The following is a 26,955-nucleotide window of genomic DNA, read 5'->3' on the forward strand; positions in this document are numbered from 1 at the left end:
TTCATATTTCAGATTGCAATTTCCAGAAATTTAAGAGTGAGCCGTTTAAAAAACAAGTACACCCTAGAAATTCTGAGTGCTGCAATTTCTGACAGTGGAAAATACACAGTAACGGCAAAGAACTTTCATGGGCAATGTTCTGCAACAGCATCTTTAGTTGTACTGGGTATGCTATTGCCTGAAATTTATTATTGCTCTTGTTATTAGCCTTTCTTCATTTCCTCTCAGCTGAGTCATAGTGACATTTTATTGAATCTGAATTTAACTTGCTTCAATATAATGTATAAAATGGTGACTGAACTGTGTTCAGATAAATGTGTACTTTTGCAGCACAAAACAGATGCAGACCTTTCAATGCTTTATTTGTCCAATTTGCAAATAATGTACAAAATGCTGGAGGATTGACATTTTAATCTTTGTTTGAGAATTTTACTATTCCAGCTATGTCAAAAGTGAGACTATTTCCATCATATTGGTTTGCTCTGCTCCACAGCTCTAATTGAAGAACCGTCTAAAATGGTACTTCTGGGGACTGGTGCTTCTGCCAGCATGCAGGGACATTTTTCTTCCAAGACAATGCAAATGAGCCAAGAAGAGGCCAGCAGCAGCATGAGTGAAGTTAAATTTGCCAGCATGTCCTCGAGTAGCATGTCATCTTTCAAAGAATCAAAGCTGTCAATGAGCTCAAGCTCTTTCATGGAGCTTTCCAGTATGACTCAAATGGAAACAAGCTCTGGAAAAATGCTAACTGGTTTTATTAAAGGTGATATTAAGTCAATATTAAACATTTAAAAATATCCACCTTTATTCTGACAGCATGCTAGAAAATAAATACTAACTTGTTTGTTGTTTTTCTTCTTATAGGAACTTCTCCTAAAATTGAAGCTTTACCATCGGATATCACCATTGAGAAAGGAAAGGTTTTAACAGTGGCCTGTGCTTTCTCTGGTGATCCTATACCTGAAGTAAAATGGTCACGTGGGGGAAAACCTCTTTCTGATGATGAGGATGGTGGCAGATTTCACATTGAAACAACAGATGATCTAACAACACTCATTATTACAGATGTCAAAGAAAATGATGCAGGACGCTACACTCTAAGACTCACAAATGAATTTGGATCAGATTCTGCCACTGTAAATATTAAAATTAGATCAGTTTAAGGATTTGAATTCACTGACATGCCATTGATTAAACTTCAAAATAGATACCTTAACTGTTATGAACTTGAATTTCTGACTTGTATATATTATTTTAAATATTTTTTTACCTGACTTGACATTGTGCATTTATACCAAACTAGACAATATCGAAACAAATGGTAGATTGTGCACTATGGAATTATTGCACTTGGATTTAGGAATTTTTAACCATTTTCTGTGACATGTACATACTGTATATAGCCGAACTAAACGGTTATGCAAGTTTTGTACCTTGTGTTTTATGAGATTTTTAATGGAACTTTTGAAACAGATTGTTGGCAGGGGAAAGTTTGAATTGGACGACTACCTTGTTCAACTTGGAACAAAAATTTGCGCCTCAACAAAATGTTGATGTCTAAGAATACCTCAGCAGGTAGAGAGGCTCCCTGCTGATGACAACCTGAACCCAAAAGATGATACAATGCACAGTACCTGGATACGTGCAATACAAATTTGTGGAATTAGAAGGTTACGTCTGTGGTGCTATTTACATATACCCTCCTGCAAATAACATCACAAGACTTTAGCCAATGAACCGACTATGTCATATTACTATTTATTAAAGACAAAGATGGTTAACTATGAATACAAAGTACTAGCGGCCATTACTTTGTATTACCATCTTTAATGTGCACTGTTTCCAACATAGTAACTATTTGGGCAGTTTGAATGAAAAATAACATCAACCTGGCCATACCCTCACCACCAAACTGTTCCAATTACTCCTATGTGGAAATAGTGCTAACTCAAGGAGGTTCAGATTATCCATGGAGTGCACTGACTTTGTGTGATAATTGTAGAATTTTATTTCATGTTATCTGTGTTAAGGGCATAAGTAACAGAAAGTAACCATTATGACAAAAGTGTCTTTGTGCTCCAACATTTTATTGCCCAATGCAGTAACTTTATTTAGAGAAATTAGTAGTGTTTATTCAATTTTGTTGAGCCTCCTTGAGAATTAGTAAAGTAAAATTGAATTCTGATTGTGAAATAAAGCATGCTTTCTGCACCTACAAGTGTTTTCTTTCTTATTGTGTGTGACTTCAATCAACTGAAAGTGTAACAGATGCAAAGCATACAAAATAGTTACAGGGCTAATGGTAAGATGCTTAGTAGTATGGATGAGCAGAGAGATCTCGGTGTCCATGAACACAGATCCTTGAAAGTCGCCACCCAGGGTGACAGGGCCGTTAAGAAGGCATACAGTGTTTTAGCTTTGATTAATAGAGGGATCGAGTTCCGGAACCAAGAGTTTATGGTGAAGCTGTACAAAACTCTGGTGCGGCCGCACTTGGAGTATTGCGTACAGTTCTGGTCACCGCATTATAAGAAGGATGTGGAAGCTTTAAAAAGGGTGCAGAGGAGATTTACTAGGATGTTGCCTGGTATAGAGGGAAGGTCTTAGAATGAATGGCTGAGGGACTCGAGGCTGTTTTCATTAGAGAGAAGAAGGTTGAGAGGTGACTTGATTGAGACATATAAAATAATCAGAGGATCAGATAGGGTGGATAGGGAGAGCCTTTTTCCTCGGATGGTGACGGCGAACACGAGGGGGCATAGCTTTAAATTGAGGGGCGAAAGATATAGGACAGATGTCAGAGGTAGTTTCTTTACTCAGAGAGTAGTAAGGGAATGGAACGCTTTGCCTGCAACGGTCGTAGATTTGCCAACTTTAGGTACATTTAAGTCGCCATTGGATAAGCATATGGGCGTACATGGAATAGTGCAGGTTAGATGGGCTTGAGATCGGCATGACAGGTCGGCACAAGATCGAGGGCCGAAGGGCCTGTACTGTGCTGTAATGCTCTATGTTCTATGTTCTTAACAAATTTAGTAACTTCAAAATTTATAGCAGAATAGAAACAGAATTCACAAAATAATGTAGTTCACATGAACTTTGCTTTATTTTCCATGCTTTTTAAAGTTAAGTTTTTCAGTCCCCTATGAGCAGATTTGCAGGTGGGGGAGGGGAGTTTAAATTTCCCTGAACAAGCTCCTGCTGCTTATTTGCCTGTATCTGATTGTTCTGTAGCTTGACAATGAGCAAATGTGGACCAGGATGGTCTGCATATCCTTGCCCCAACTGAGCTTTTTGAATCTCAATTTAGGTGCCTTTCCTGTCTAACCTCAATGTTGCTCATCCTAGGTCTCCCTGCTAAGGCCTTGTGGTTGGTGGGTGGGGGGGGTGGGTTTGGGGAATCAAAGATGACCATTCTTCATTGTCGATTGTTGGAAAAAACATCAGGTTCATTTATGTCCTCTGGGAAGGTAGGACCACCCTTACCTGGTCTGGCCTACCTGTGATGCCAGACCTATTACAATGTAGTTGATTCTTAACTGCCCTCTGGGCAATTAAGGATGAGTAATAAATGTTGGCCTAGGTAGCAACACACACACATCCCATAAATTTTTTTTTCCAAAAGGTGGGGACATCTTCTGCAAGAAGCCCTTTCCACCTTGGGTGCTCCATCATCCAAGTGTTTGGTATCAACAGTTGCTCCCTCCTCTCTGGTCTCTCTCGCAAACCCATCCCCTGCTGGGCTTAGCAACGTATAGTTATATAGCTTCCAGAATGCATTTAATGGCCTCCAACAATTGACTCTCAGCAAAAACGGAAACACATGGAATTGAAGTAAACCTGCTAATAAGAGTAGAAATAATCCACTTGGCAGTATATGACTAAAGGCTTCTCCAGAGATCCACAATGGGGCTTCACCAGTTATGCATAATTATTTTACTAACAATGCCTCTAACCCTGCTGTTAGCATTAAGTTAGGTGACACAGTGAGTAACATAAATGGGAGCAAGGGGCTAGTGACATATTACAGAGTGGATAAAACTGGCAGGTGGAATTTGACATGCAGAAGTGGGAAGTCACCCAGTTTGCTTATAAAGAAAAAGACAAGATTGTTTGCCTGGTAAGGAGTGTGGAACAGCTTAGAAATTTGGGGATAGGTATTCCGATATTCCTTAAAGATTTTTGAAAATATAATTTATCAAGCGGATGGAATGATAGCCTTTACCACAGGGGCCTAAAATATAAAGAGTTGGATGTTATGACACATGCCTAATTAGAACACAGCTTAGAAACAGCATAGTGGTTTGGAGTGAACACATTTTCACTAAAAAGATACACAGACCAAAGCAGTCAATGGAGGATAGATTTCATAGGATCCTGTCAATATATATGTACACTAACAGGTTAAAAGGAGATCTAATTGTCTAATTAAGGGTTTGGATAAAAATACCCTCTGAGATTGGAATGAAGGAGTATTATACCATCAAAGAAAGGTTGTAGAGATTTAAACCTCTCCCTCAAAAAGCTATTGTAAATCTTGCAGAGAGACTCCACGGTAGCACGTTCCGAAGGAATTGTCTGAGAAATTGGAAATTCCGCTGGCCAATCCCTCTACCCCTGGGACACTTTGAAACTGTCCACTTAAATCAGAGAATTTAGAGGGATTCAACTGAAATTAAGTGAGGCAGTTTCTCAGAGAATGTTTAGTCTATTAAATCTCTAACTCCTGAGTAACTATTCAACATATCCTATTCTTAACACACCCTCAACTAAAACCCTCAGCCCCTGATTTGAACTTCACTCCCTCCAGCCCAAAATCATTCTGCTCTCAATCCTACCCCTTACCCTACCACCTGGCACACGCAGCCCACTCACAACAACCAGACCAGACTACCCCAGCCATTCTTCCTACAGCAGGGAGATTGCTGGAGAAACTCAGAAGTTCTGGAAGCGTTTGTAAAGAGAAAAAGTTACAAGTCCAACAGTACTGTTCAGGACTTTTGCTTCCCCACCCCATTCAGACAATTACTTTTTGAGGCTATATGACCTCTTCCCACTAAAGTGTACCATCTCCAACCTATCTATATTGAAGTTAATTTGTCAATTATATAAAAAACAAAGAACTGTGTATGCTTGAAATCATACATTAACAGAAATTGCTGGAAAAGCTCAGCAGGTCTAGCATCATCTGTGGAGAGAAATCAGAGTTAACATTTCAGGTCCAGTGACCCTTCTTCAGAACCCAATTTGTCAATTACATACCAATTCTACAAGTTCATTAATGTCTTCATATATTCTGTTGGAGCATACAGAAGTATTAATTATTTCCTTAGCTTTCTGTCAATAAAGGTATTAAGGGAATATGTAACAATTATTGCAATTGATTTTTTATCATCTTAAACAGCAATATTCTTATTGAGTAGCAAAACAAACTTATGGGGATGAACTGCCTGCAGCTGTTCCAGTGTTTTTATAAGTCACTACACTGTAATTTACTAGTTACTACAGAATAATCTTAGTGAACATAAATTACATGCAAGTTGAAATTTGCATCAGTATTTATGATTATCTCAAATTTAAAGCTACAGATGTATTACGATGATTTCAGGGACTTCAAGTTACAAAAAGAATTGTGCTGCATATAATTTAATAGACAAGAATGAGCAGAATCACTTATTACCTATGGCTAAATATTCAACATTATCACATTGTGTGGTTACTTTAGGTATTTCACCACCATCACATTCAGAGACATTCATAATTCACACTTTCCCGTATTGTGCAGAATATGCAAGTCAATGTTCTTAAGTAAACTGTCAAATCCATATTCAGAACAAAACACAACTTGCATTGGTCTTACAGAGTTCACAGGACATTGACATAGGCAAGTTGATTCTTGCTCTCACTAGTGGTACCTCAAAATCAGGTATTCTCATGAGAAAGCTGCGGACAGGTACAAATTAACTAATCCATTAAACCTATACCACATTCCACCATCTGTAGGACTCCATCCAAGTTACACACCGTCTTGATTTGGAACTGCATTACCAGTCCCCCACTGTAACTGTGTCAAAATCCTGATACTCTCTTTTCAACTATATTGCAAATCAACCCATGGCCTACAGCAGTTCAAGAAGATGATTCAAAAATAAATTCCCAAGGGTATTTTGGGGGTAGGCAACAAATGGTGACTTTGTGATGCCTATTCTATTGGAAAATCTGGATACATCCAAGTTGCTACGAACATAGTGATTAGTTGTGGCTTCAGCACGTCCTTGTAATATATCAAAGCAACATCCTACCCTTATCCTTACTCATGGAATCCTGGAGCTTAGCTAATTTAATAACCAGGATAGTTATTTACCTTCAATTTCACAAAGCTCATTTTTTATGCCATTCTTCAAGTCTTTTAAACTTCAAAGAAATAATATGCATATGCATTCACTTTTATCAATCTACATAAAAGTCAAAATCCCCATCCTTTTAAAAATTATTCTGCCACTGTTAAATGCTTGTCAAAGCTGAGCATTTACAGAGGCTCCTGTTTGCTAGATCATCTTTTGCAGAGAAGATTGATAGTTTTTCCTTGGATTTTAAAGTACTTTGCAGATTGCACTGGTACTTCTTTAGCTAAATAGACTAAATACTAACCAGTACACCAGCCTTCAGGAGAATTAGTCGTTCCAGTCTGTTACCACTGCCTTAAGTCTCTTTGCACCTTGATGTTGCTGGCTGAAAATTGGATGATCTGTGCCAGGTTAGCCAGTCAGCTCATGCAGTTAATTTTCTTCCAATAAAAAGACATGCAGATACAGAAATCCATAATAACCAACAAATATTTGGCCAAAGACAAAAAGTTACTGCTTGTCCCCGATTGCTCAGAGGAATGTGGTAGCAAGCTGCTGACTTCAACTACTGCAGTCTGTATAATGGAAAAAAAAATGTAATGTAATGGCTGTTCTAAGTTTTGACCTAACAATTAAGGTATGTGACTTGAAAGACAATTTGCAGGCAGTGGCATTCCCACATACCTGTTGTCCTTCAAAACAGCTGGATCACTTGAATATCACCATACAGAAAGAACTTGTATTCCACTGAAATACAACTACAGAATATCCACAGCACATCACTGAGAAACAGTGACCCCAATCAATGTGATTATCAACCATGACAGCTCACATTACTTCAGGTTTTGCACCACATTAGTGAAGTGATTACCATGGCTATCTCCTTCATTCAGATATTACGCAAAAGGAGAAGTGAAACAGATACAATTAAGGCCCACGTAACGTGTGGAGCTGGATGAACACAGCAGGCCAAGCAGCATCTCAGGAGCACAAAAGCTGACGTTTCGGGCCTAGACCCTTCATCAGAAAAGGGGGATGGGGAGAGGATTCTGAAATAAATAGGGAGAGGGGGAGGCGGACTGAAGATGGATAGAGGTGAAGATAGGTGGAGAGGAGAGTATAGGTGGGGAGGTAGGGAGGAGATCGGTCAGTCCGGGGAGGACGGACAGGTCAAGGGGTCAGGATGGGGTTAGTAGGTAGGAAATGGAGGTGCGGCTTGAGGTGGGAGGAGGGGATAGGTGAGAGGAAGAACAGGTTAGGGAGGCGGGTACGAGCTGGGCTGGTTTTGGGATGCAGTGGGGGGGAGGGGAGATTTTGAAGCTTGTGAAATCCACATTGATACCATTGGGCTGCAGGGTTCCCAAGCGGAATATGAGTTGCTGTTCCTGCAACCTTGAGGTGGCATCATTGTGGCACTGCAGGAGGCCCAGGATGGACGTGTCGTCTGAGGAATGGGAGGGGGAGTTGAAATGGTTTGCGACTGGGAGGTGCAGTTATTTATTCAGCCACAAAAACTGCACATTTTAGGCATTCTGATGCTTTGTTTAGGGACACTGGTAATGCACTAAGGTTCAGCCAGAGTCATGAATGTTATTGTGAATCATTCATGAAATGTATTACAAAGAAAGGCTTGCTGCTTCCTCATCTTGAAAGTGCCTGGGGGAAAAAAAAACTACACAAAGTGGAACAGGAGGCAGCTGCCAACAAAAGGACACCACAGCAGATAGTTCAGTGCTTTTATATCAACATTTGTATCTAATTGCACCTCCAACATTCTTAAATAACCCAAGGAGAGTTATTTAGCTTGATGTCAAATACTGTCATTTAAGACTGTTTGAGAGCAGAATGCCAAAAGCTTGGTCAAAGTGGTTGTGCTTTTTAGACTTTTGTTAAGACTAAACAGTAACAGGCAGTGAGGTAGAAGGGAAGAGTTCTTCATCCAAGTGTGTAAGTAGTTGCAAGTGTGACTAACCATTAGTGGGGTAATTAAAATCATGGATCTCATAAGACCAAAATTAAATCTTGTTAAGGCGGAGGAACTTACTCATGGGCCTCCTGCAGTGCCACAATGATGTCACCCGAAGGTTGCAGGAACAGCAACTCATATTCCACTTGGGAACCCTGAAGCCCAATGGTATCAAAGTGGACTTCACCAGCTTCCCCTCCACCCACTGCATCCCATAACCAGTCCAACCTGTCTCTGCCTCCCTAACCTGTTCTTCCTCTCACCCATCCCTTCCTCCCACCCCAAGCCGCACCTCCATCTCCTACCTACCAACTTCATCCCACCTCCTTGACCTGTCCGTCTTCCCTGGACTGACCTATCCCCTCCCTACCTCCCCACCTATACTCTCTCCACCTATCTTCTTTACTCTCCATCTTCGGTCCGCCTCCCCCCCTCTCCCTATTTATTCCAGAACCATCACCCCATCCCCCTCTCTGAAGAAGGGTCTAGGCCCGAAACGTCAGCTTTTGTGCTCCTGAGATGCTGCTGGGCCTACTGTGTTCATCCAGCCTCACATTTCATTATCTTGGATTCTCCAGCATCTGCAGTTCCCATTATCACTTACAGAAATAGAGAATTGCACAGGCAAGGAGGAATTAAAGGCCAAGGATAAAAATGTTACAATCAAATCACTGCTGAACAGATGATGTGTATGTGATCAGACCTTGTTGTGATTAAGGCCATGGGCAGTACAGCAAAACTATAGAGAATTGTGTAGGCAGTTGCCCTGTACCGCATCGTAATGAGTGAATGTAATGACAACAAATGCACGGATAACAGGCTGAATAGCAGATGAGCTGAGGCAGAGTTGAAATCAGAAACTGTCAATGAACTTCAAACAGACAATCATACTGGCCAAATACATACTCACTTTTGTCAAATGTGATAGCAAGGTTTTGAAAAATCTGGCTTGGGCTCAAAAACAGTTACCAGGGAGAACTGCAGAATTAATAGCTACAGAACAGAGTTTGTAATGGAAACTTCGATCCAACAAACGGGCTCATGAATTAGTGACAGTATAGTCGCTAAGAGATTTGGTGAAGAGGAACTGGAAATCTTTCGGACTGAGGTGAAAACTCATGCTATGTTTTCAGACAATACTACCATTTCACAGCATGCAGATGAAGTAGAGGGGAAAAGGATAGATCCTTGGAAATGCACCAACGGTAATGATGCAGAAACGGAGAAGCATAACAAGTGTTACAGCCATATGGGCTAGGAATTGAAGCAGTCTCTCCCAGCCAGATGAGATTTCTTTAGTAAAAAGAGAAAGAAAATCAGCACACAAATAATTGCCCTGTTCACTTTCTCTCCCCTCACTTAGATTTCTACCAAAGCTCCATCTAAATGTTTTTCCTTTTATACAGATATGCTTTCACAAGTATCTGCTAATTTGGCAAGCATCAGATCATAGTATCAGTATGTAACGGAAATTAATTATTTCTTCATTACATGTTTGTTCTAGAATATTCTGGACGTACCTAAGTGATTGCCTTCAATTGGAGAACAACATAATACTATGATTTTAAATTAATCCTGAATTAGCCAATATTTTCTCAGTTCAAAGGAGAATATAGTGGTAACACACATAGGTATTTAGAACAAAAAAGCTTTGAGATGAACATATCACCAACTTCTTTCTTTTGTTCACAATATCAAGGTAGTAAAAAAGGATGCAGCACATGGATTCTGACAATTGTCTTTGCCATACTATTCAACCTACAGTTAAATTATCAAGCCACTAGTTATTAAATTCATATGCTTCAACTTTGAGTATCGCAATATCTTTGAAATTCATACACTGACACTTCCTCACTCAGAAAATTAGGCATATCACTGCTTCATTTCCATTATGCACAAGAATGTAAGAACTGGAATCCAAGGAATGTTGTTCTTTTATTTGATTTCACATCGGGAACAAGGTAAGAAATCATTGACAAATGGCAAGAGCAAGTTTTTATTCTTACAATACAGATCATCTTTTCAGTATTGTGGACAATTAAACCTTCAATAAAAGTAAACAAAGATACTTCAGTTAAAGCATTCCCTCAGAGAGAGAGTGAGAGACAGAGAGAGAGTGTGAGTGTGTGTGTGTGAGAGAGTGAGAGTGAGAGTGTGTGTGTGTGTGTGTGTGAGAGAGAGAGAGCGCGTGTGTGAGAGTGAGAGAGAGTGTGTGTGAGAGTGAGTGAGTGTGTGTGACATACACGTATGCACACACACAAATAATATTTTCTTTCATTATTAAAAAATGTTAATACATTTGAATGTACTTTTTGGTCCAAGTGGTTGAAACAACAGAACTTGCGGAAATTTTGTTTAGAAAGAAATAAATTCAAGCTACAAAAAAGTCTAAATTACAATTGCATCCTACATCTAGACTTTAAAAAAGCAACTATTCTACCATAGATGCTTTATCTTTAACAACTACATTTGGTAGTATTCTAGTACTAGTAGATAATTTTTCAGTTTGAAAGGTACTTTTAAGCCATGTTGCAATCTGTTGCAGGATATTTTGATGCCTTACAACAAAAGATGAAGTCCATTATGTTGTAACATTTAATCAATGTCCTTCTGTCAAAACAGGAATACATTAAAAAGGGTAATACTTATGTTTTATTGTAAGCTTAAACATTATTTTCTCAGAATTCAGAAGACATTTCAGAGAAAATAAAAAAATTTCTGCATTTTAAGCTTTCATTTTCTAGACATTATTGCTATAGTTGAAAATACTAAGTTCCTAAATTACAAAGTTCCAGAGTTGGGTTGAAGAACAGGATCATCTTACCTCACACAATCTGTCCTCAGAATTACGAATTTTACATCGGCATGGAAACTAAAGGAAATTAGATGCACTTAAGATGTGTTTTCTAAGGTAGTTAAATACTAGGCATGGTTTCATCATTTCATATATAATGTGAGTATAAACAGGCTAGAATCATATGCTGTCAAGAAAAAAAATGTAGAATGAAATCTGGCTTTGCAGGTACCTACAAAAGTAGGATTTGGCACTGGTAAGAATTTGCTCAGGAATTAATGAAAAATTTCAAAACTGCTCAAAAATAATTACGAGTCACATGTAGATACAAAAGGCTGCAGATAAAATGTATGCCATGAATAGAATTAATTCTATGTACAATCAATATGTGTTAAGTTGTTTTGAGAAGTGTCCATTGATGGCTTGGACAAAAAGTATATCAACACAAGTATTCTCATTATTAGATGCTCTTGGCTATATTGGAGAAATGCTTTCATTAAAGAATAACCAGCTATTTATATTTATTTTTTTAAAAAGTGCCACTGACAAAAAATATATCTTGAAGGTTTTCATTTTGCATTCCTTCATCCAATTCACAAGAATATCAATGTAAAGGAGAACAACTTCTTTTTTAACCTGTGTGAGAAGAACGTGCTGATTGGTTGGCAGATGGACTCTGAATGAAAGAAACATCACAGTTTGATGATGACTGACAGTACCAACTGCACCTAACCAGCCCATGTATTTAAAACTCTAACCCTATGGCCCAACATTAGAAGTGATTCTGCAAATGAATAACACTCGCTAAATAATCCTGATTGTGCTAAACATTACACTGACAAACAATTTAAAATGGTCAGTCAGACTCAGTGTAGTATACTTTTGTGTACTGGAAGTTACTTATATTAATATACATGGTTCAATTGCTTTCAAACAGAACATGTACACAAAATATGCCCGCTTCAACTAAAGAGAGTGGATGACAACCATTCTTTGGTTAATTCTTCTGTGCAAAGTCTTGAACAGTGAGTCCATTCTAGTTTAAATTTATACAAAGCTTGGTACACCTTCTCACAAAGTACATAAATGTTGGTCCCCTTTACACTGGTGTTCTGGCAAATTGTCCTGATGAGTGCAAGATGAAAAGCAATTACAAAAACTGTCTTTTCTTTCCTGCAATAGCTAGGCTCTGTATTACCCAACAACTAAGTTTTTCTTAAAAAAAACAGACACTATCAAAGCTCACAAAGTATTTCACAAGGTTACACAAATTAGCTCTCAATCGTTAATGAGAATTGCAAATATTTATTTAGATTATATAAACCTAAAAACTAACCTTATCAATGTGACTGAAAATGATTAGCAAATCAGTATGCCAACATTTCACTCCTCCACATCACCCAGTTTTAAATAAATACTCAGAGTTCAAATACTATTCAAACTATTAGAATTGCAGTTAATATCACTATGCTTCATATAAGCTCTCATCAAGTTCTATTGAAGTGTAGGAGATCTTATTTGTTGGTTGATCATAAATTAGCATAGTTGATTGTCACAACAGCAGGTACATACAAATAACAGATCATCAGAATTCCGTAATAATCAGTCACCTCTACTTAGCAATGAAAAGCAGACCAACAACTTTCACTGGGATTTCCTGTCTAAAGGGAATGCGGTTTCTCCCATTATTTTCTCAATGCAAATGAAATATCGAGCTTGATTGAAAATATTTTCTGAAAAGTTTAATTTCTTTATAAGAAGAGTTATTAGAAAACAGCAGACAGTAGTCTACAATAAAGTCCTGTGCTGAATTAACATATCCTAATGGATACATTGACATGGCAAAATTATTCTTCATCTCCTGAAAGCTATTTTACATTCACTGAAAGCAAAATTAACATTCTCCGCACTAACATTTCTAATCATTCGCGGTGAGATTTTAATGGCTCAGCGTTAACTAGTTATTAGCATTATAATACTTCAAAATGCCTGCTCTACAGTGCATTATGCACATCTTTTCTTTCTGAGCTTTCTTCATCTTTAATTCTCCAAATCAAATGTACTGCACTTTAAACATAACTATCTTACTGTGAAGTACAAAGACTCAAAGTGTGGTAATTCTTTTTTTTTCTTGAAAATCTCACTAATAAAACTTAGCGTTAGATCTTTACTCATCGACTTTCTTCCCTCCTTTTCTGAAAGTTAAATATTTTTGCTGATGTGTTTCGGGTCCAATCAAATCCATGTAGTGATATTTTCTTGTGTGCTGAAACAGTCAATGTTAACAGGCCATTTGACCATAAAGTATGGGGTTAAAAATCATGTTTGGGAAATGGCAGAGAGAGAAATCAGGAATGAGTTTAATTAATAAAACTTAGCGTTAGATCTTTACTCATCGACTTTCTTCCCTCCTTTTCTGAAAGTTAAATATTTTTGCTGATGTGTTTCGGGTCCAATCAAATCCATGTAGTGATATTTTCTTGTGTGCTGAAACAGTCAATGTTAACAGGCCATTTGACCATAAAGTATGGGGTTAAAAATCATGTTTGGGAAATGGCAGAGAGAGAAATCAGGAATGAGTTTAATTACATCTTCATCCACATCTACATATACATGTTAACAGGAGAGGCATGGTCAATCGCAATTAGTAATTGAAATACTGGTTAATTTTTCCCCAGGATATCAAGCTCAATTGTACCACTCATCTCGTTGCTCCTGCAGCAGGCCAGTTAAAACAAACCAGGAAACGTAACATTAGACATGTTTTTCATCGGATATTGTCACTAAATCATTGGTGAAGCCACAAAATCAAGTATTTAAGCATAAATACCCAAACTGGTGCCTTTGCAAAGCTACCACTGATGTAAAGTTGTGTTCATTTAACAATAGAATTTTGTATGAAAACTCTTAATATTCACAGCATTTAATATTCATGAAAAACATACATAGAATAAAATGATGGCATAGTTAACAGTTTACATTCATACCTAACAAATTGGTTCTATTAACTCCATCATTTATGGGTACTTATAAATGCTAACATTTTTACATACTTAATACTTTCTGAACCTTTAAAAACTGGAGGTGCTTAGTAGAGCAAAATCAGGTAATTTTTGGACTTTAATAGGGTTTGGAAGATTAAAGTGCTATACTGCACAATGAATTACAATGCCAAGGATATATTACTTTCAAATAGTGCTAACATGCTTGAAGTTGAATTCGCTTACATATTGCTCATAAGGCTATATTATCCAAATTGGTTCTCAATTATTAGATAAAATACGTATATCACAGCTTGAAATACTTTGATAATTTAAACTATAGCAAAGAGGATTCTGTTATTTCAAAAGGCTTGGAGTGCTATGAATCTTAATTGTAGTTTAATATGTGGCAGAACAAAATTATGTATGCTATTTTACTTCCTTTAGTTTGCTAAAATAAGCAATTTCTCTACCCCAGTCTCGCTTTTTCTGAATAGCATTTTTCTCAGAAGAGACTGGTGTCGAGGTTAAACTACACTGTTAAACAAAGCTGATCAGTGTATTTAAAGCAACAAAGTAATACAAAGAAGAGGTTTCCTAAACCTCCAATTTTTTGGCAAACTGGTTGATCGATGAACTGGCATCCCAATTTTTAAAAATAAAACCATTCTTGGAGAAATTTAGTCAAAGCACCCTCAAACTACCTTTTCTTCTAATAGAAAAGCACTTAGTCTAAACAACATCTTGCAGAGAGCTCGATTTTACCCCTGTAAAATAGCTAAGTCCTTTCTGAATGACACACATAGAAACCTAAGAACTCTGAAAGCTTTTAATCGCACATCCAGTTAAATCTCTGCAAACAGACAGGAAACTGGACATGGAAAGAAAAGTAGGAAGGAAAGTAGTTACAAATGATAACTCCTTTTGACCAGCAATCAGTAACACTTCACCGTCCTGCTCATAAATAAGCTATCATAGTTACATCAATTTCAAATAGAAGTTCTACCATTTACCTCACTCGAAGATAAAGATTACATCTATGCTGTTACTAGTTACATTTTGCCTCTGGGTCTCCACTGTCTTTCATTTATCTATTTTTAGTGAATATAAAATACACTATGTTCATCGTCTCCGCTAAATTGCATACGCTTTGAATTGGGAAGAATTTACTTGTGTCTCTTTTACAAAAGATTTTATAATAGTGCAGAACACATTAGTTATAACTTTATGTTCCAGAAACTGTTTCTACAAGAATTCAAGTTCTGGTATAACCAGTACTAATTGGCTGCTACTAGAAAAGATGAAGCACAATCCAAACCTCATCCTAAGACAGTGTACAGCACTGATGTATGTAACAAAGATTCTATTCAAAATGTACAAAACAACAAAATTAAATAAAGGGTCTAAACAAAAATCAACATTTAACAGCAATTCTTCCAGGAGGCACACTCCCTCTGGATAAACAGGTGCAAAGAATGGACATGAACAGCCCCAGGGATTTAACTCCTGGCATCAAACCTGTCTTGGCAACAGTCACAAAAGCACTGCTGTGTTCAGCCCCATGCTACATCCTTATTTTTCCAATCAAGTGACACTGTTGCTAATTACACCATGCTCTGTATGGAGACATTCCAGACCAAACCATCACTAAACAATTCATTACACAATATAGTGTAGAAAATAGTTGTAATTTGCTGAAAATATATAATAAAAATAATGTTAGGGAAGCTTGTCAAGTTTCTGATTTTACGCATTATAAAGTGCAGAGAAAGTCTGGGAAATTTTAGAACCACTTCACCTTACTGGAATATATAAATGCCAGCAGTAACTGCACAGCAATATTAGCGGAGTGACCATCTTTTCAATCCATTTTAATTCACATGTTTTCAACTTGAAAGTGCAACAAAAGGACTCTGTGTCTCAGATAATGTATTCCTCGAGTTCCCAACATTTTCTTCTGGAATGACCACGGATGGGAATTCACCATTTGCAGTAGGTAGGGAATTGCAAGAAATCTGAGCAGTCTCTGCAAAAAGGTTGAAAAATAAGTTTTATAATCTTAGTTCAGTGTAAGCACTCCATCCCTATGTTTCAGTTTGCCTACCACAAAGCTGAAAAGACACAACTATTAAAAGCACGGACAGGCTTATGAAGCAAAATAAAACAAAAAACTGTGAATGTTGGAAATCTGAAACAAAAACAGATTTCTGGAGAAACGTAGCACATCTGGCAGCATCTGTGAAGATAAAGCTGAGTTAATGTATCGAATCCTGTCAGTGAGCCTCCTTCAGAACTAACAGTAGCTATGAAAAGGTGCTCTTTATGCTGAAGACTGGGCAGGGGCGTAAAGAAATGGAAGGTGTTCAGCTTCAAAAATTATTGAACTCGAAATTCAGTTCTGCAGTTTGCAGAATTTGCCAAGTAGAAAATTAGATGTTATTCTTCCAGCTTCTTGCCAGAGCACTGTAGCACACCTGAGATGACAATGTTGGTCAGAGAACAACTTTGAAATGGCAGGCATTTGGAAGTTCAGGGCCATTTCTGCTGACAGAATGAAGTTGTTCCACGAACTTGTCCTCCAATGTAGAAGAGACCACATTGTGAGCACAAATACTAGACAGGATTGAGTAAAAGTGCAGTTAAATTCCTGCTTTACTTAGAAGGTGTGTCTGGAGCCTTAGATAGTAAGGATGAAGAACATAAACCCATTTTCACCTATGTCTGTTCCCAATTATTGGTTGTCTTCTTCCCCAAGCAAAGGACCATCCATTCTATTGTCTCCAGGCTCCATCTCTATTAATCTGCTCAGTCCTTTCCCATGCCACATACACCACAGTCTGCAGCACAAATACCAAATTTTCCAAGCCCTCTTCTGAAGGAGGGTCACGGGACTCAAAGTATTAACTCTGCTTTCTCTCCACAGATGCTGTCAGACCTCCATCAATTTCTGTTTTGGTTTCAATTTACTCAGTGTTTAAATGAAAGTTCCACCTTTATAGCTGGTAGGTCACAGTATTGATCACTGGTGTAATTTAAGCCCCCAGCAGAATGCTCTGAAGAACTGTCTGGCTAATGCCTTCTACATTGTTACTTCTGTTTTATGTTCATTTAGTGTCACAAAGCAGCTGTTGGATCTTAAAAGGCTCATACGTAACAATGGAAATTGCTGGAGAAACTCAGCAGGTCTGTGAGTAGCTGTGGAGAGAAGACACAGTCAATGTTTCAAGGTCAGTGACCCTTCTTTACTACTAGAAGCAAGTAGGAAAAGGGAGTATTTATGCTGGCAGTTGGGAAGGAATGTGGGAGGTGTGAGCAAATTGGTGGAAAAATCTACTTAGAGAAAGAGTGAGAAAAAGGGTAGGCAGACAAAGGGATTGTTGATAGTTAGCCAGGAAAGAAGAGAAACTACATAGGTGAGCAGAACCTCTACATGGTTGCACACTTGAATGACATGTGGTAGTAAATTAAACGCTAAATTAAAACAAGAAACTGTTGATATTGGACATCTATAACAAACAAAAGCAGACATTCTTGGAGAAACTCAGCAGGTCTGGCCCCTTTGTCCGCCTACCCGGTTTTCCTTTCTCAAACTCTGAACAAAATCCATATTCAATGGTACCTTAAAAATTGTGAAAGGACATCTGCTTTGTCCATATGAGATTCTGTTCATGATTTATTCAGTTACATGGAATACATAGCACAAAAACAGGTCAATTTGGTCAAACCTGTCCATGAAGGCATTCATGCTTTATTTGAGCCTCCTCCCAAATTTCTTCATCTAAAGTCTAGCTTTGCAATGCTCTATTCTATTCATTCTTACATACCTGTACAATAAAATGAAAATTAAATAAATTCCCTTTAAATACACCTAAGCTATTCGCTTCAACCACTCCTTCTATGATAGTGAGTTTCACATTCTCTTCACTGTTTGGTTTAAGATACTCTTGGATTTCTTGGAGACCACCTTACAGTATTGGCCTCTAGTTTCACTCCTTTGCCTGAATGAAAACATCCTCTTTATATCTGCTCTATCAAAATATTTCATAATTTTAACACTTTAGGTAATCTCTCAACTTTCTTTTTCTCTCAAAAGGAAGCCCCAGCCTGTCAATCCTTTCCTGATATGTATACCCATGCATTTCTGGTTATCTTCTCTGCACTTCCTCCACTACCTCTACTTGCTTTCAATAATATAATAACCAGAACTGCATGCAGTGCTTTCAAGTGTAGTGTAAGCATGGTCTCATGTTTTCAATTATCCCTCTCTCTCGCCATCTCTCGTCTAGTAGTAAGAGAAAACAAACCAAGAACTAGGTTTTATTGCTTTGCTAACCTGTGGAATCTATTAGAGGCTGATGTATTCCAAGGTCCCTTTGACCCTGTACACAACTAGACTTGCACCTTGTAAGTAACCTATCTATTCTTTCTGCCAAAACGTACCACCTCATATTTATATGTTGAGCTTCATTTGCCTGAATTACTGAAAATGTGTAATATGCCCTTCTGTAATATGTTGCAGTCTTATTCAGTATTGATGATGCTCATCTCCTTATTTTGCATCATATAACCATTAGATAGTGTGTTTTTAATTCTAAAGTCTGAACCAATAATGTATATTGTTTTTTGCAATGATCCCAAAACTGATCCTTATAGAAGATTATTTCCCATGTCCTGCCATTCATGCTGTACGATTTCTGTCTTGATGCCAACTGGCAATCCATTTTTCCATCGTGACTCCAGACTTTACTTTTTAGTTTATTATGAGACACTGGTTCAAAGGCGTTTTGAAAATCCTGATGAATCACATCTACACTTTCACCATTGTCTACTCTCTCCCACACAAAAATTCAATACAATCATTCAAACAAGATTTTTTTTCTTATGAATTCTATCATTATAGTTTTTTTTGTTTCTGAAATTTATTCTTTTCTCACCTTTAGTAACAATTCCATTACTTTCCCTACCACTAATGACTGGTCAAAAAGCCCTTGGGCTCCTTACACAGCCATGGTCCCCACACACTCTGATATTTCAGAAGCAAAGGGTCCTCCTCTGTCACTCAGTAGTGGCAACCATCTCCAGGTTCGCTGTTTCCCTGCCCCCAAAAACACAGTCCCCATTCTCCTTTCTCTCTTCCTCCAATCACAGACAGTCAATGAGATTGCTGGCAAATTCAACGGAGTAGCTAAGTGGCTGTTAACCCCCTAGGCCAAACAGACGACAGAATTCAGAGATGAAAAGGTCGGAATTCAACCAATTAGCAGAAATTACTCATTCCTAATTTGGCAAGTGAATTGTACTTTGTGGGAACTGGTTACAAGTAAAAATTTACCCAATATTAAACAGATACTTGTGACTGAGTGCTCCTCTTCCATAATGTTCTGCTTCAGGTAATCATCATAGAATTCTTCCACATTGAAAACAATGAATAAAATAACCAAGCTTTGAGATTCATAGTTTAAATGATTAGAAAGATAAATGTTTCAGAGTTAATTTGGCAAGTAAAACTAATTTTATTCTAGGAACAGAATTAAATCGTGCTTACTTTCTGCATAGTCCAGAGCGTTATCATTGTATGATTCAACACCTGAATATTCCGACATTGTCCTGGGTACTTCCTCATGTGGTGTCACAATAACTGCTTCTTTTTGGTAAATTGTGTTCAGTTTCCTGCTAAAAACAAAATTTAATTTCAACAAAAGAGAGAGAAAGAAAATTATAAAGCAATTAATTGATAATTTAAATGATAATTGATAATTAATAGAAATGACCATCAAAACCTTTCAAAGCAGCAAAGCTGAATAATAATATCAATTATTGCTTTTTTGGGTAACAAGCAGAGCTAGACAAAGGAAAGGAATCAGTCACAATTCATGATCAACAGAAAAAGCTAAGGAATTAGGTTCAACTAACACTGTCCTTACATGGCTTCTGGTTGGTCACACTCCAAAAGTTGGCCTTGCTGGATTTCACATGAAAATGGGGGTCAGAAGGAAGCAGACTTTTAGCCTCGGTTTCTACCTCCTACAGCTTATTTTTCATTTCTCCCACAGTCTTATCTCTTTTCTACTTTCACCCCATTCTCCTATCTCTAAACCACTAATCTCTTTCTCTAACTGTCAGGTTTATTCTGTCGCCTTTGACTTCCAGAAAATAATTCATTAGGCTTTGTGCTCCAAATATCCGCCAATCCAAAACAAAAACTTACCAGGAAAATGACCAACACAAGAGCAAATCTGCCTCAAAAAGCTATTGAAAACGCATCCAGCTATTTCAAGACAGCACCACGGGTCTCTGAGATGGCAGCCTACGGCGAAAACTTAAAAATGTACCAGCAGGTCGGCTGTCCACTGGGGAGTCACCAACCTGTTCCAGTGGCTCAAGGGGGCCTGTGTCTGAAGCTCCACGGCATCCTACCTGAACAGCCAGAGGCCTTTTCTTCGGCAGTAGGCAGCAGTTCTTACCCTCGCCATCCTTGGCTTTCGGCAGCAGTGGCAAGCTGTGCTAGCTGGCCCTGACTAGCTAAGCAGAACTGCTAACGCTGCTCCGGCCCTCACACTCCTACTCAGCCCCAGTTGCCACGGCTATCCAGAACAGTAAGAAACTAACTCTCAGCATATTCTACCATATTGCCTAGAACTTCCCTTTCTACAAGAGCAAGGTGGGCTGGCAGAACTTCATCTGCTACAATCTGCTTCACGGTGGTGGCCAGGAACAGGGATGATCCAGGTTCAGGCGCCATCCCCAATGACAGTTCCCACTCCTTACCACGTGTGAAATACTGCAGATCTGAATTCAAAGTAGAAAGCCTCCTATTTCCAGAACTGGCCCATAAACTCACCACCAATGGCTACAAGACTCAGGCTGCTTGTGGCTTCTCCAGTCACAGTCTTGTCCACTCCCTCATTTGCTGGTGATAAGCTCACCTGCTGGACTGCAGCAGCTCATACAGGACAGAAAGGGCATCTAATTGAAGGAGCAATTCCTTGTAAAAACTACGCATGAACTGTAAATACTTTAATAGGCTATATGTGACCAAAGGGCCATAGATTTGGCATCCCTAATGAACAGGAATTAAGAGCAATTACAAGCAAATTCTACTACAACCATACTCATATTGAACAAGTGATAATTCTGGTAAGAATACTGGGCTAGAAAATATTATAGTTGTAAAGGTCTCATTACTGTTAATTATTGCAAATACCAGTGGCCAAATACAATTTGCATCAACCAAATAACAAAATTCCTTTCCCTTACCCTTCATAAAGAATGGTACCTGGATGACTAATGGATCGTTTTATCTGTAATATCAAAAAGAAAGTTACTAATTTGAGTATCATCTAAATTAGTTGGTATCACAGCTCAATTTATATTAACAGCCAGAAAAGAACAAGTCAATATTTTACAAGAAAAAGCAGTAGACAAAATACCAAATGCAAAAGCATTACTACATGCAAAATTTTTTTAATACAGTTTCCTACCCGAACCATCTGAACAGGTGAGGGTGATACAGGAGAGACAAGTGGATCAGCGAGAGAAAACTGGAACATTTCTGGTTTAAACTTGGCATTAGCTATCTTCATACATTCATCAAGAGTTGAAATGAATGTATTGCAAGTGGCACTGAGCAAGGATGAAGCTTCATTCATAGTCTATGAAACAAAAACAAAACATTACTTAAATATACATATTTCACAACATGCTTTAAATTCAGACCACATTTTATCAATGACCATTGTATATCCATAATTGTCCAAATACTAAAAGTCGCCTACTGTACGAGAGAGCTGCCCTCTCATTAGAAAGGGATGACTGGTGGCTTAACCCAAGAATCACTTTGCCTCAGAAGAGGGTAATGATTGAGAAGGAAAGTTTTTCATGGTAAGCTCAGCTAGAGCAGGAAGTGACACTCTATTATTACAAACCAGCTATCCAACCAACTGAGCTAACTGACCCCTTTCCAAATCCTAAACTGCATAAGAACCTAAAAGCACCATTGCTTTACACAATTCATGGACTCCACACAAACTTTAATTAATTTCCAAAATATGGGGCAACACTTTACCCTATTCCTGCTATTTTATTAAAAACACGACTTTTCTTCAATCTGGATGCTTAAGTTGGGCAACTGCTCGTTATTCCCCAAAGCTGTATTAGAAACTTAGCAATGTAAATAGAAGAGTGCTATTTGCTCCTTTGTATAATGATCAGGAGAGGTTGAGGCTGTAGAATATACTCCCAGACAGAACAGTTAAGGCACATACTATCAACATTTATATTTGATGGTTGGATGTAGGGATATGGGTACAGGATGCATAAACCCAAATCCCCCACCATCAACATCCTGGGCTTTAAAACAGAGGCTGGGAACACTGCAGTGAGTAACTCACCTCCTGACTCCCAAAAGCCTGTCTGCCATCTACAAGGCACAAGTCAGGAATATGATGAAATACTCCACATTTATCTGAATGAGTGCAGCTCCAACAACACTCAAGAGGCTTGACACTATCCAGGACAAAGTACCCACTTGATTGGCAATGACATCCATTAGTATCCACTCACTCTACCACTGATGCTCAGTAGCAGTAGTGGTTACTATCTATACGATGCACTACAGAAATTCACAAAAGATGCTGAGACAGCACCTTCCAAGGCCACGTCCACTTCCATCAAGAAGGACAAAGGCAGCAGATACACGGGAACGCCACCACCATCAAATTCCCCTCCAAGCCACTCACCCTTCTGAGATGGAAATGTATCTTCAGTCCTTCAGTGTCATTGGGTCAAAATCCTGAAATTCCCTTTGTAATGGTATTGTGTGTCAACGCACAGCAGGCGGACTGCAGCAGTGCAAGAAGGCAGCTCACCAATTGCTTCTGAAGGCCACTAGGGACATGCAATAAATGCTGGCCAGCCAGCAAAGCCCACATCTCACAAGTGAATATATCTTACAAAACTGAATGGAAGTTTTTGGGTGAAGGATGAGAACCAATGTCAGCTTCTTGGGATGTATGGCCCATTTCCATGATGTATGCATTTCTGTGACCTGCTAGGATCACCTAGATATAGCAAATAAAAAAACTTGCTCAACTAGAGAAAGATAAATCACCTGACCAAAAGACACAGAAATTGCCTTTGAGGCCTTCTAGTTAGAGTCCAACATTTTGCTGGTTACCTACCAGAGTAGCAAATGCGATTATACACCTACAAAATCGAAACTATTTGTCAGTATACCTAGGGGGTATCATACCTCAGGAGGAGACAAACTCGGCTGGTCTTGTTTGACTGACTCTTGTATTGTGTGAACTTGCTGCATCAACAAGTCACAGTACAACCGAAGTTCTGACATCTTTGTTTTGAGAGACTCATTGGTTTCACTGATTTCTAGATAATTCAGAAGAAAGTACACAATTTACTGATAAACCAAAGAGATTAACTTAACTCGCTTACATGAGCAAGCTCAATGTCAATTTGTTCAGCAAGAGCAAATGGAATAGACTTAGCAGGAATATTAGTACAATGTCAAGGTCAGTATCTCCATTTAGTTTTTTTCAACTTAATGTACTTTACAACACGTGCTTATACAACTTAGAGGGCAATTAATTTTTCAACATATAATCTACAAAGTTATAATCACTACATTCATTCACATTTTCATAATAATTTTACTCAACAACGTGTTACTTCAGGCAGGTTTTAAGATCTAGCAATGCTTTTCTTTTGGAACAATACACTGGACACAAGAAATAATGCAAGCAGAACAGAAAAACAAACTATTTGCACAATATTATATCATGAAAACAATCAACAGTTAGAAAGCCTTCAGTGTCATTTATTTGGATTACAAATCCTGTTTGCAGTTAATGTTACCTTTTTCCTTTTTAGTCCTGGTATCTGTGAGACAAGCTTTTGAACTTCCTAGTGCCACCAACCATCTCTGTCTTTCAGCAGCATTGACTGATTTCACATAGAAATGCTGCTCTCCAGGAATAATTAATTCCATTCGTGTGCTGTCTGTTGAATGAACTAAATTAAAAAGAAGCATGTGAAATGCTCCAGTGGTGCATGAAGTACAAAATACATAAACATTTTCCACAAATATCTAAATCAAAAATTCTAGCAATGTAATTTTGACAAAAAGGTTTGCAGTTTACAGCAAACTCCATGCAAAATATCTATTAAATGATCAGTTTCAAAGAGCCAATCTTCAGCAAATATTTTGAAATCAATGATTAGAACATCACACGCTTAATTTTCAGTTGCAGAACTGAAGCAGCAATTCTGTACTAGTATTATGTGACAGAGATTATGAAAAATAATACGAAAATCTTTCATTTATGATTTTTGACTAGGGAAATAGCTTTTTCCCTACCTTTAATTTCACATACAGCCATTTTGATACTTCCTTTGCTGCCTTTGTTAACATCATCCTGAGAATCATAATAGGAAAGTATGCCATTATCCAGGACGAACCAACGAGGTTGCCAACCTAGGACAGAGAATTTGCAATCTTGATTAGGATTAATTTTTTGAAGCACCGAAGTTCACAAGACAGGAATTATTTAACTTTCTAATGCTTTTGGAACTAAATATTTCTGGCTGGTGTGCTTTAGATAGGAAGCGGCTACCTTTATTTGTACTATGCAGAATTGTGATCAAAGAAAACCTTAAATATCATTGATGCATACTTGGCCTACATTCCAGAGTAGCAGAGCATGAATTAATAAAGGACTAGGTGCTGCTCAGGGACCAGGCTCAAATCTAGACAAAGATAATTACATCTATACTTCTACCAGTTGTAAACCTTTATGTAAACTGTGTAGGCTGACCAAACATAGTTCCTCCACAACTAAACTGTAAAATGGAAATACTACACATACACAAATTGGGGTAGATACTGATTTATAAAATTTAAAAAAATTTACTTCTGAACAAGCTGTGTTATGGTTGTAATCTAGGAGTATTTAATACTAGTACTGGAATCTAAAATAGAACAGTGATCTGTATAAAACCAAAAGAACTGTGGATGCTGTAAATCAGAAACGAAAACAGAAATTGCTGAAGGTCCTTTCCTGTGTTGCATGACTCTAAGACTGTGACAGTATTTTTGGAGTTTATTTTAAATAGTTACTTTCTCATTGACTGTTCAAGACTGGAACTGAATAAGCAGTGCAATGGTACAGGGTGGTGCTACCAAGCCTCTGACAATAGTGTTCTATTGGTGTCACCAGATGAGTTTTTCTCCTCTTTTCTCTCCAAAATCGATTAGATTGGCTTCATCCAGTATGACCTCTGAACTTAACTGTTATAATGAACCTACTTTTCAAATGTACAAAATGAAGTAATGTACACAGATCACTGGAAAAGCTCAGCAGGTCTGACTGCATCGGTGAAGAAAAATTCAGAGTTAACGTTTCAGGTCCAGTGACCCTTCAGAACTGAGGAAGGACTTTTTCTTCACAGATGCTGGCACACGTGCTGAGCTTTTCCAGTGATCTGTGTACATTACTTCGTTTTGTACATTTGAAAAGTAGGTTCATTATAACAGTTAAGTTCAGAGGTCATACTGGATGAAGCCAATCTAATCGATTTTGGAGAGAAAAGAGGAGAAAAACTCATCTGGTGACACCAATAGAACACTATTGACAGAGGCTTGGTAGCACCACCCTGTACCATTGCACTGTTCAAGACTGGAACTGAATAAGCAGTCAATGAGAAAGTAACTATTTAAAATAAACTCCAAAAATACTGTCACAGTCTTAGAGTCATGCAACACAGGAAAGGACCTTCAGCCCATCAAATCTGCACTGACAATCACTACCACTAAAGGCACAACAATCCCAATTTCCAGCACTTGTTCCACAACCTTGAAATGTTTTGATATTTCAAGTGATCATACATTTTTTTAAAAAAATCGCAAAGGTTGCTCACTTCCATTACTTTCCAAGGCAGAGCATTCCAGATTCCCACTACCTTCAGTAATTTCTTCAATTCTCAGATCCTCTCTAAATTTCCTGCTCCTTGCCCAAAAACCATGACCCCTCATGACAGATCCCACAACTAAGGGGAACTGCTACTCTCTACTTAGCCTATCCATACCCCTCATAATCTCACAAACCGGTTCATGACCGCACGCCACCGCGCCACACCTCCCCCACCCCCCCCCCCCCGCCCCCGCGCCACACCTCCCCCACCCCCCCCCCCCCCGCCCCCGGATTGCCCATTTCTGTGACAGGCCGGATCAGAAGATCCAAGAAGAGACGAGTAGCGGTGTCGGGTTGGGTGAAACTTGGCGGTGCGCGTCGAAGTGCCGCAGGAGAGCTCTGCGACCCTGAACAGCCGCTTCTACCGAACTATTACGGTGTAGAAGGTAGCCGTTCGGCCCATCGTCTCTGAGCCCACTCCTTTTCAAGATTCACCAACAGGGCTGCCCCTGGTAAAGCCATGACTGTTCTCAGCCAGGCCCAGTGCAAGCGAACTGATTTCTTTCCCCTGACACAGCGGCGAGCCCCCGGGGGGGGGGGGGGGGGGCTGGCTGGGCTCACCCGTCAGGTAATTGGTCCACTTATACAGGATCCCTTCCATTTTCACATCTTCCGATTCGCTGTCAATTCTGCACCAGCTCGTCCGGAACGTCTAACACATTCAAGCCGCGCCCGCACGAAAGCCCGAGCGGCCCACCTCGGCCCGCGCTCTCGCTTTCATTACTGCGCGGGCCTCGATGCGCCCGGAGCCCTGGCTCCAGGCACAGACCCCTCACTCGTCACCATCCCGACAAGCAGGTAACCCTCCACACCTCTAACCTCCGACCTCCCACCTCCCACCTCTGTGTCGAAAGCGCCCGCCCCAACAACGCGGAAGTGTTGG

The 26,955-nt window shown here is 38.8% G+C and overlaps 2 protein-coding genes across 3 annotated transcripts in view; one reads left to right on the forward strand and one right to left on the reverse strand.

Moving 5' to 3' along the window:
• The window catches only part of ttn.2 (titin, tandem duplicate 2), a 339,406-nt gene extending 337,188 nt beyond the window's left edge, over positions 1 to 2,218 (forward strand). Inside the window, exons 279-281 of the mRNA XM_059647196.1 lie at positions 13 to 166; positions 494 to 763; positions 865 to 2,218. Coding sequence (XP_059503179.1) covers positions 13 to 166; positions 494 to 763; positions 865 to 1,163 — 723 coding nt within the window. The 3' untranslated portion in view covers positions 1,164 to 2,218. The remainder of the gene's footprint in view (positions 1 to 12; positions 167 to 493; positions 764 to 864) is intronic.
• Positions 2,219 to 10,245: 8,027 nt separating this feature from the next.
• On the reverse strand, positions 10,246 to 26,928 carry LOC125454134 (pleckstrin homology domain-containing family A member 3). Of its 2 annotated transcripts, none has more exons than XM_048534551.2 (8): positions 26,634 to 26,928; positions 24,461 to 24,577; positions 23,959 to 24,114; positions 23,339 to 23,472; positions 21,570 to 21,740; positions 21,346 to 21,389; positions 19,634 to 19,758; positions 10,246 to 16,114 (listed from the first exon to the last, which is right to left on the reverse strand). In XM_048534551.2, exons 1-8 carry the CDS (start codon positions 26,671 to 26,673, stop codon positions 15,975 to 15,977), a joined length of 927 nt encoding a protein of 308 aa, XP_048390508.1. In that variant the 5' UTR covers positions 26,674 to 26,928; the 3' UTR covers positions 10,246 to 15,974. The 2 variants fall into 2 exon arrangements, with proteins under 2 accessions (XP_048390508.1, XP_048390507.1); XM_048534550.2 differs by having other exon boundaries at positions 19,634 to 19,761.
• Positions 26,929 to 26,955: the final 27 nt, after the last annotated feature.

This window comes from Stegostoma tigrinum, chromosome 7, assembly GCF_030684315.1.
Source record: "Stegostoma tigrinum isolate sSteTig4 chromosome 7, sSteTig4.hap1, whole genome shotgun sequence".
Classification (NCBI taxonomy): Eukaryota; Metazoa; Chordata; class Chondrichthyes; order Orectolobiformes; family Stegostomatidae; genus Stegostoma; species Stegostoma tigrinum.

Excerpts from the sequence above, each read along its gene's own strand:
- LOC125454134 (XM_048534550.2), bottom strand. The coding sequence starts at position 26,673 with ATGGAAGGGATCCTGTATAAGTGGACCAATTACCTGACGG. Across the intron at positions 21,741-23,338 it reads CGAGTTTGTCTCCTCCTGAG|ACTATGAATGAAGCTTCATC; the intron begins GTATGATACCCC and ends TTTGTTTCATAG. Across the intron at positions 16,115-19,633 it reads CGCTCTGGACTATGCAGAAA|AGACTGCTCAGATTTCTTGC; the intron begins GTAAGCACGATT and ends ACCTTTTTGCAG.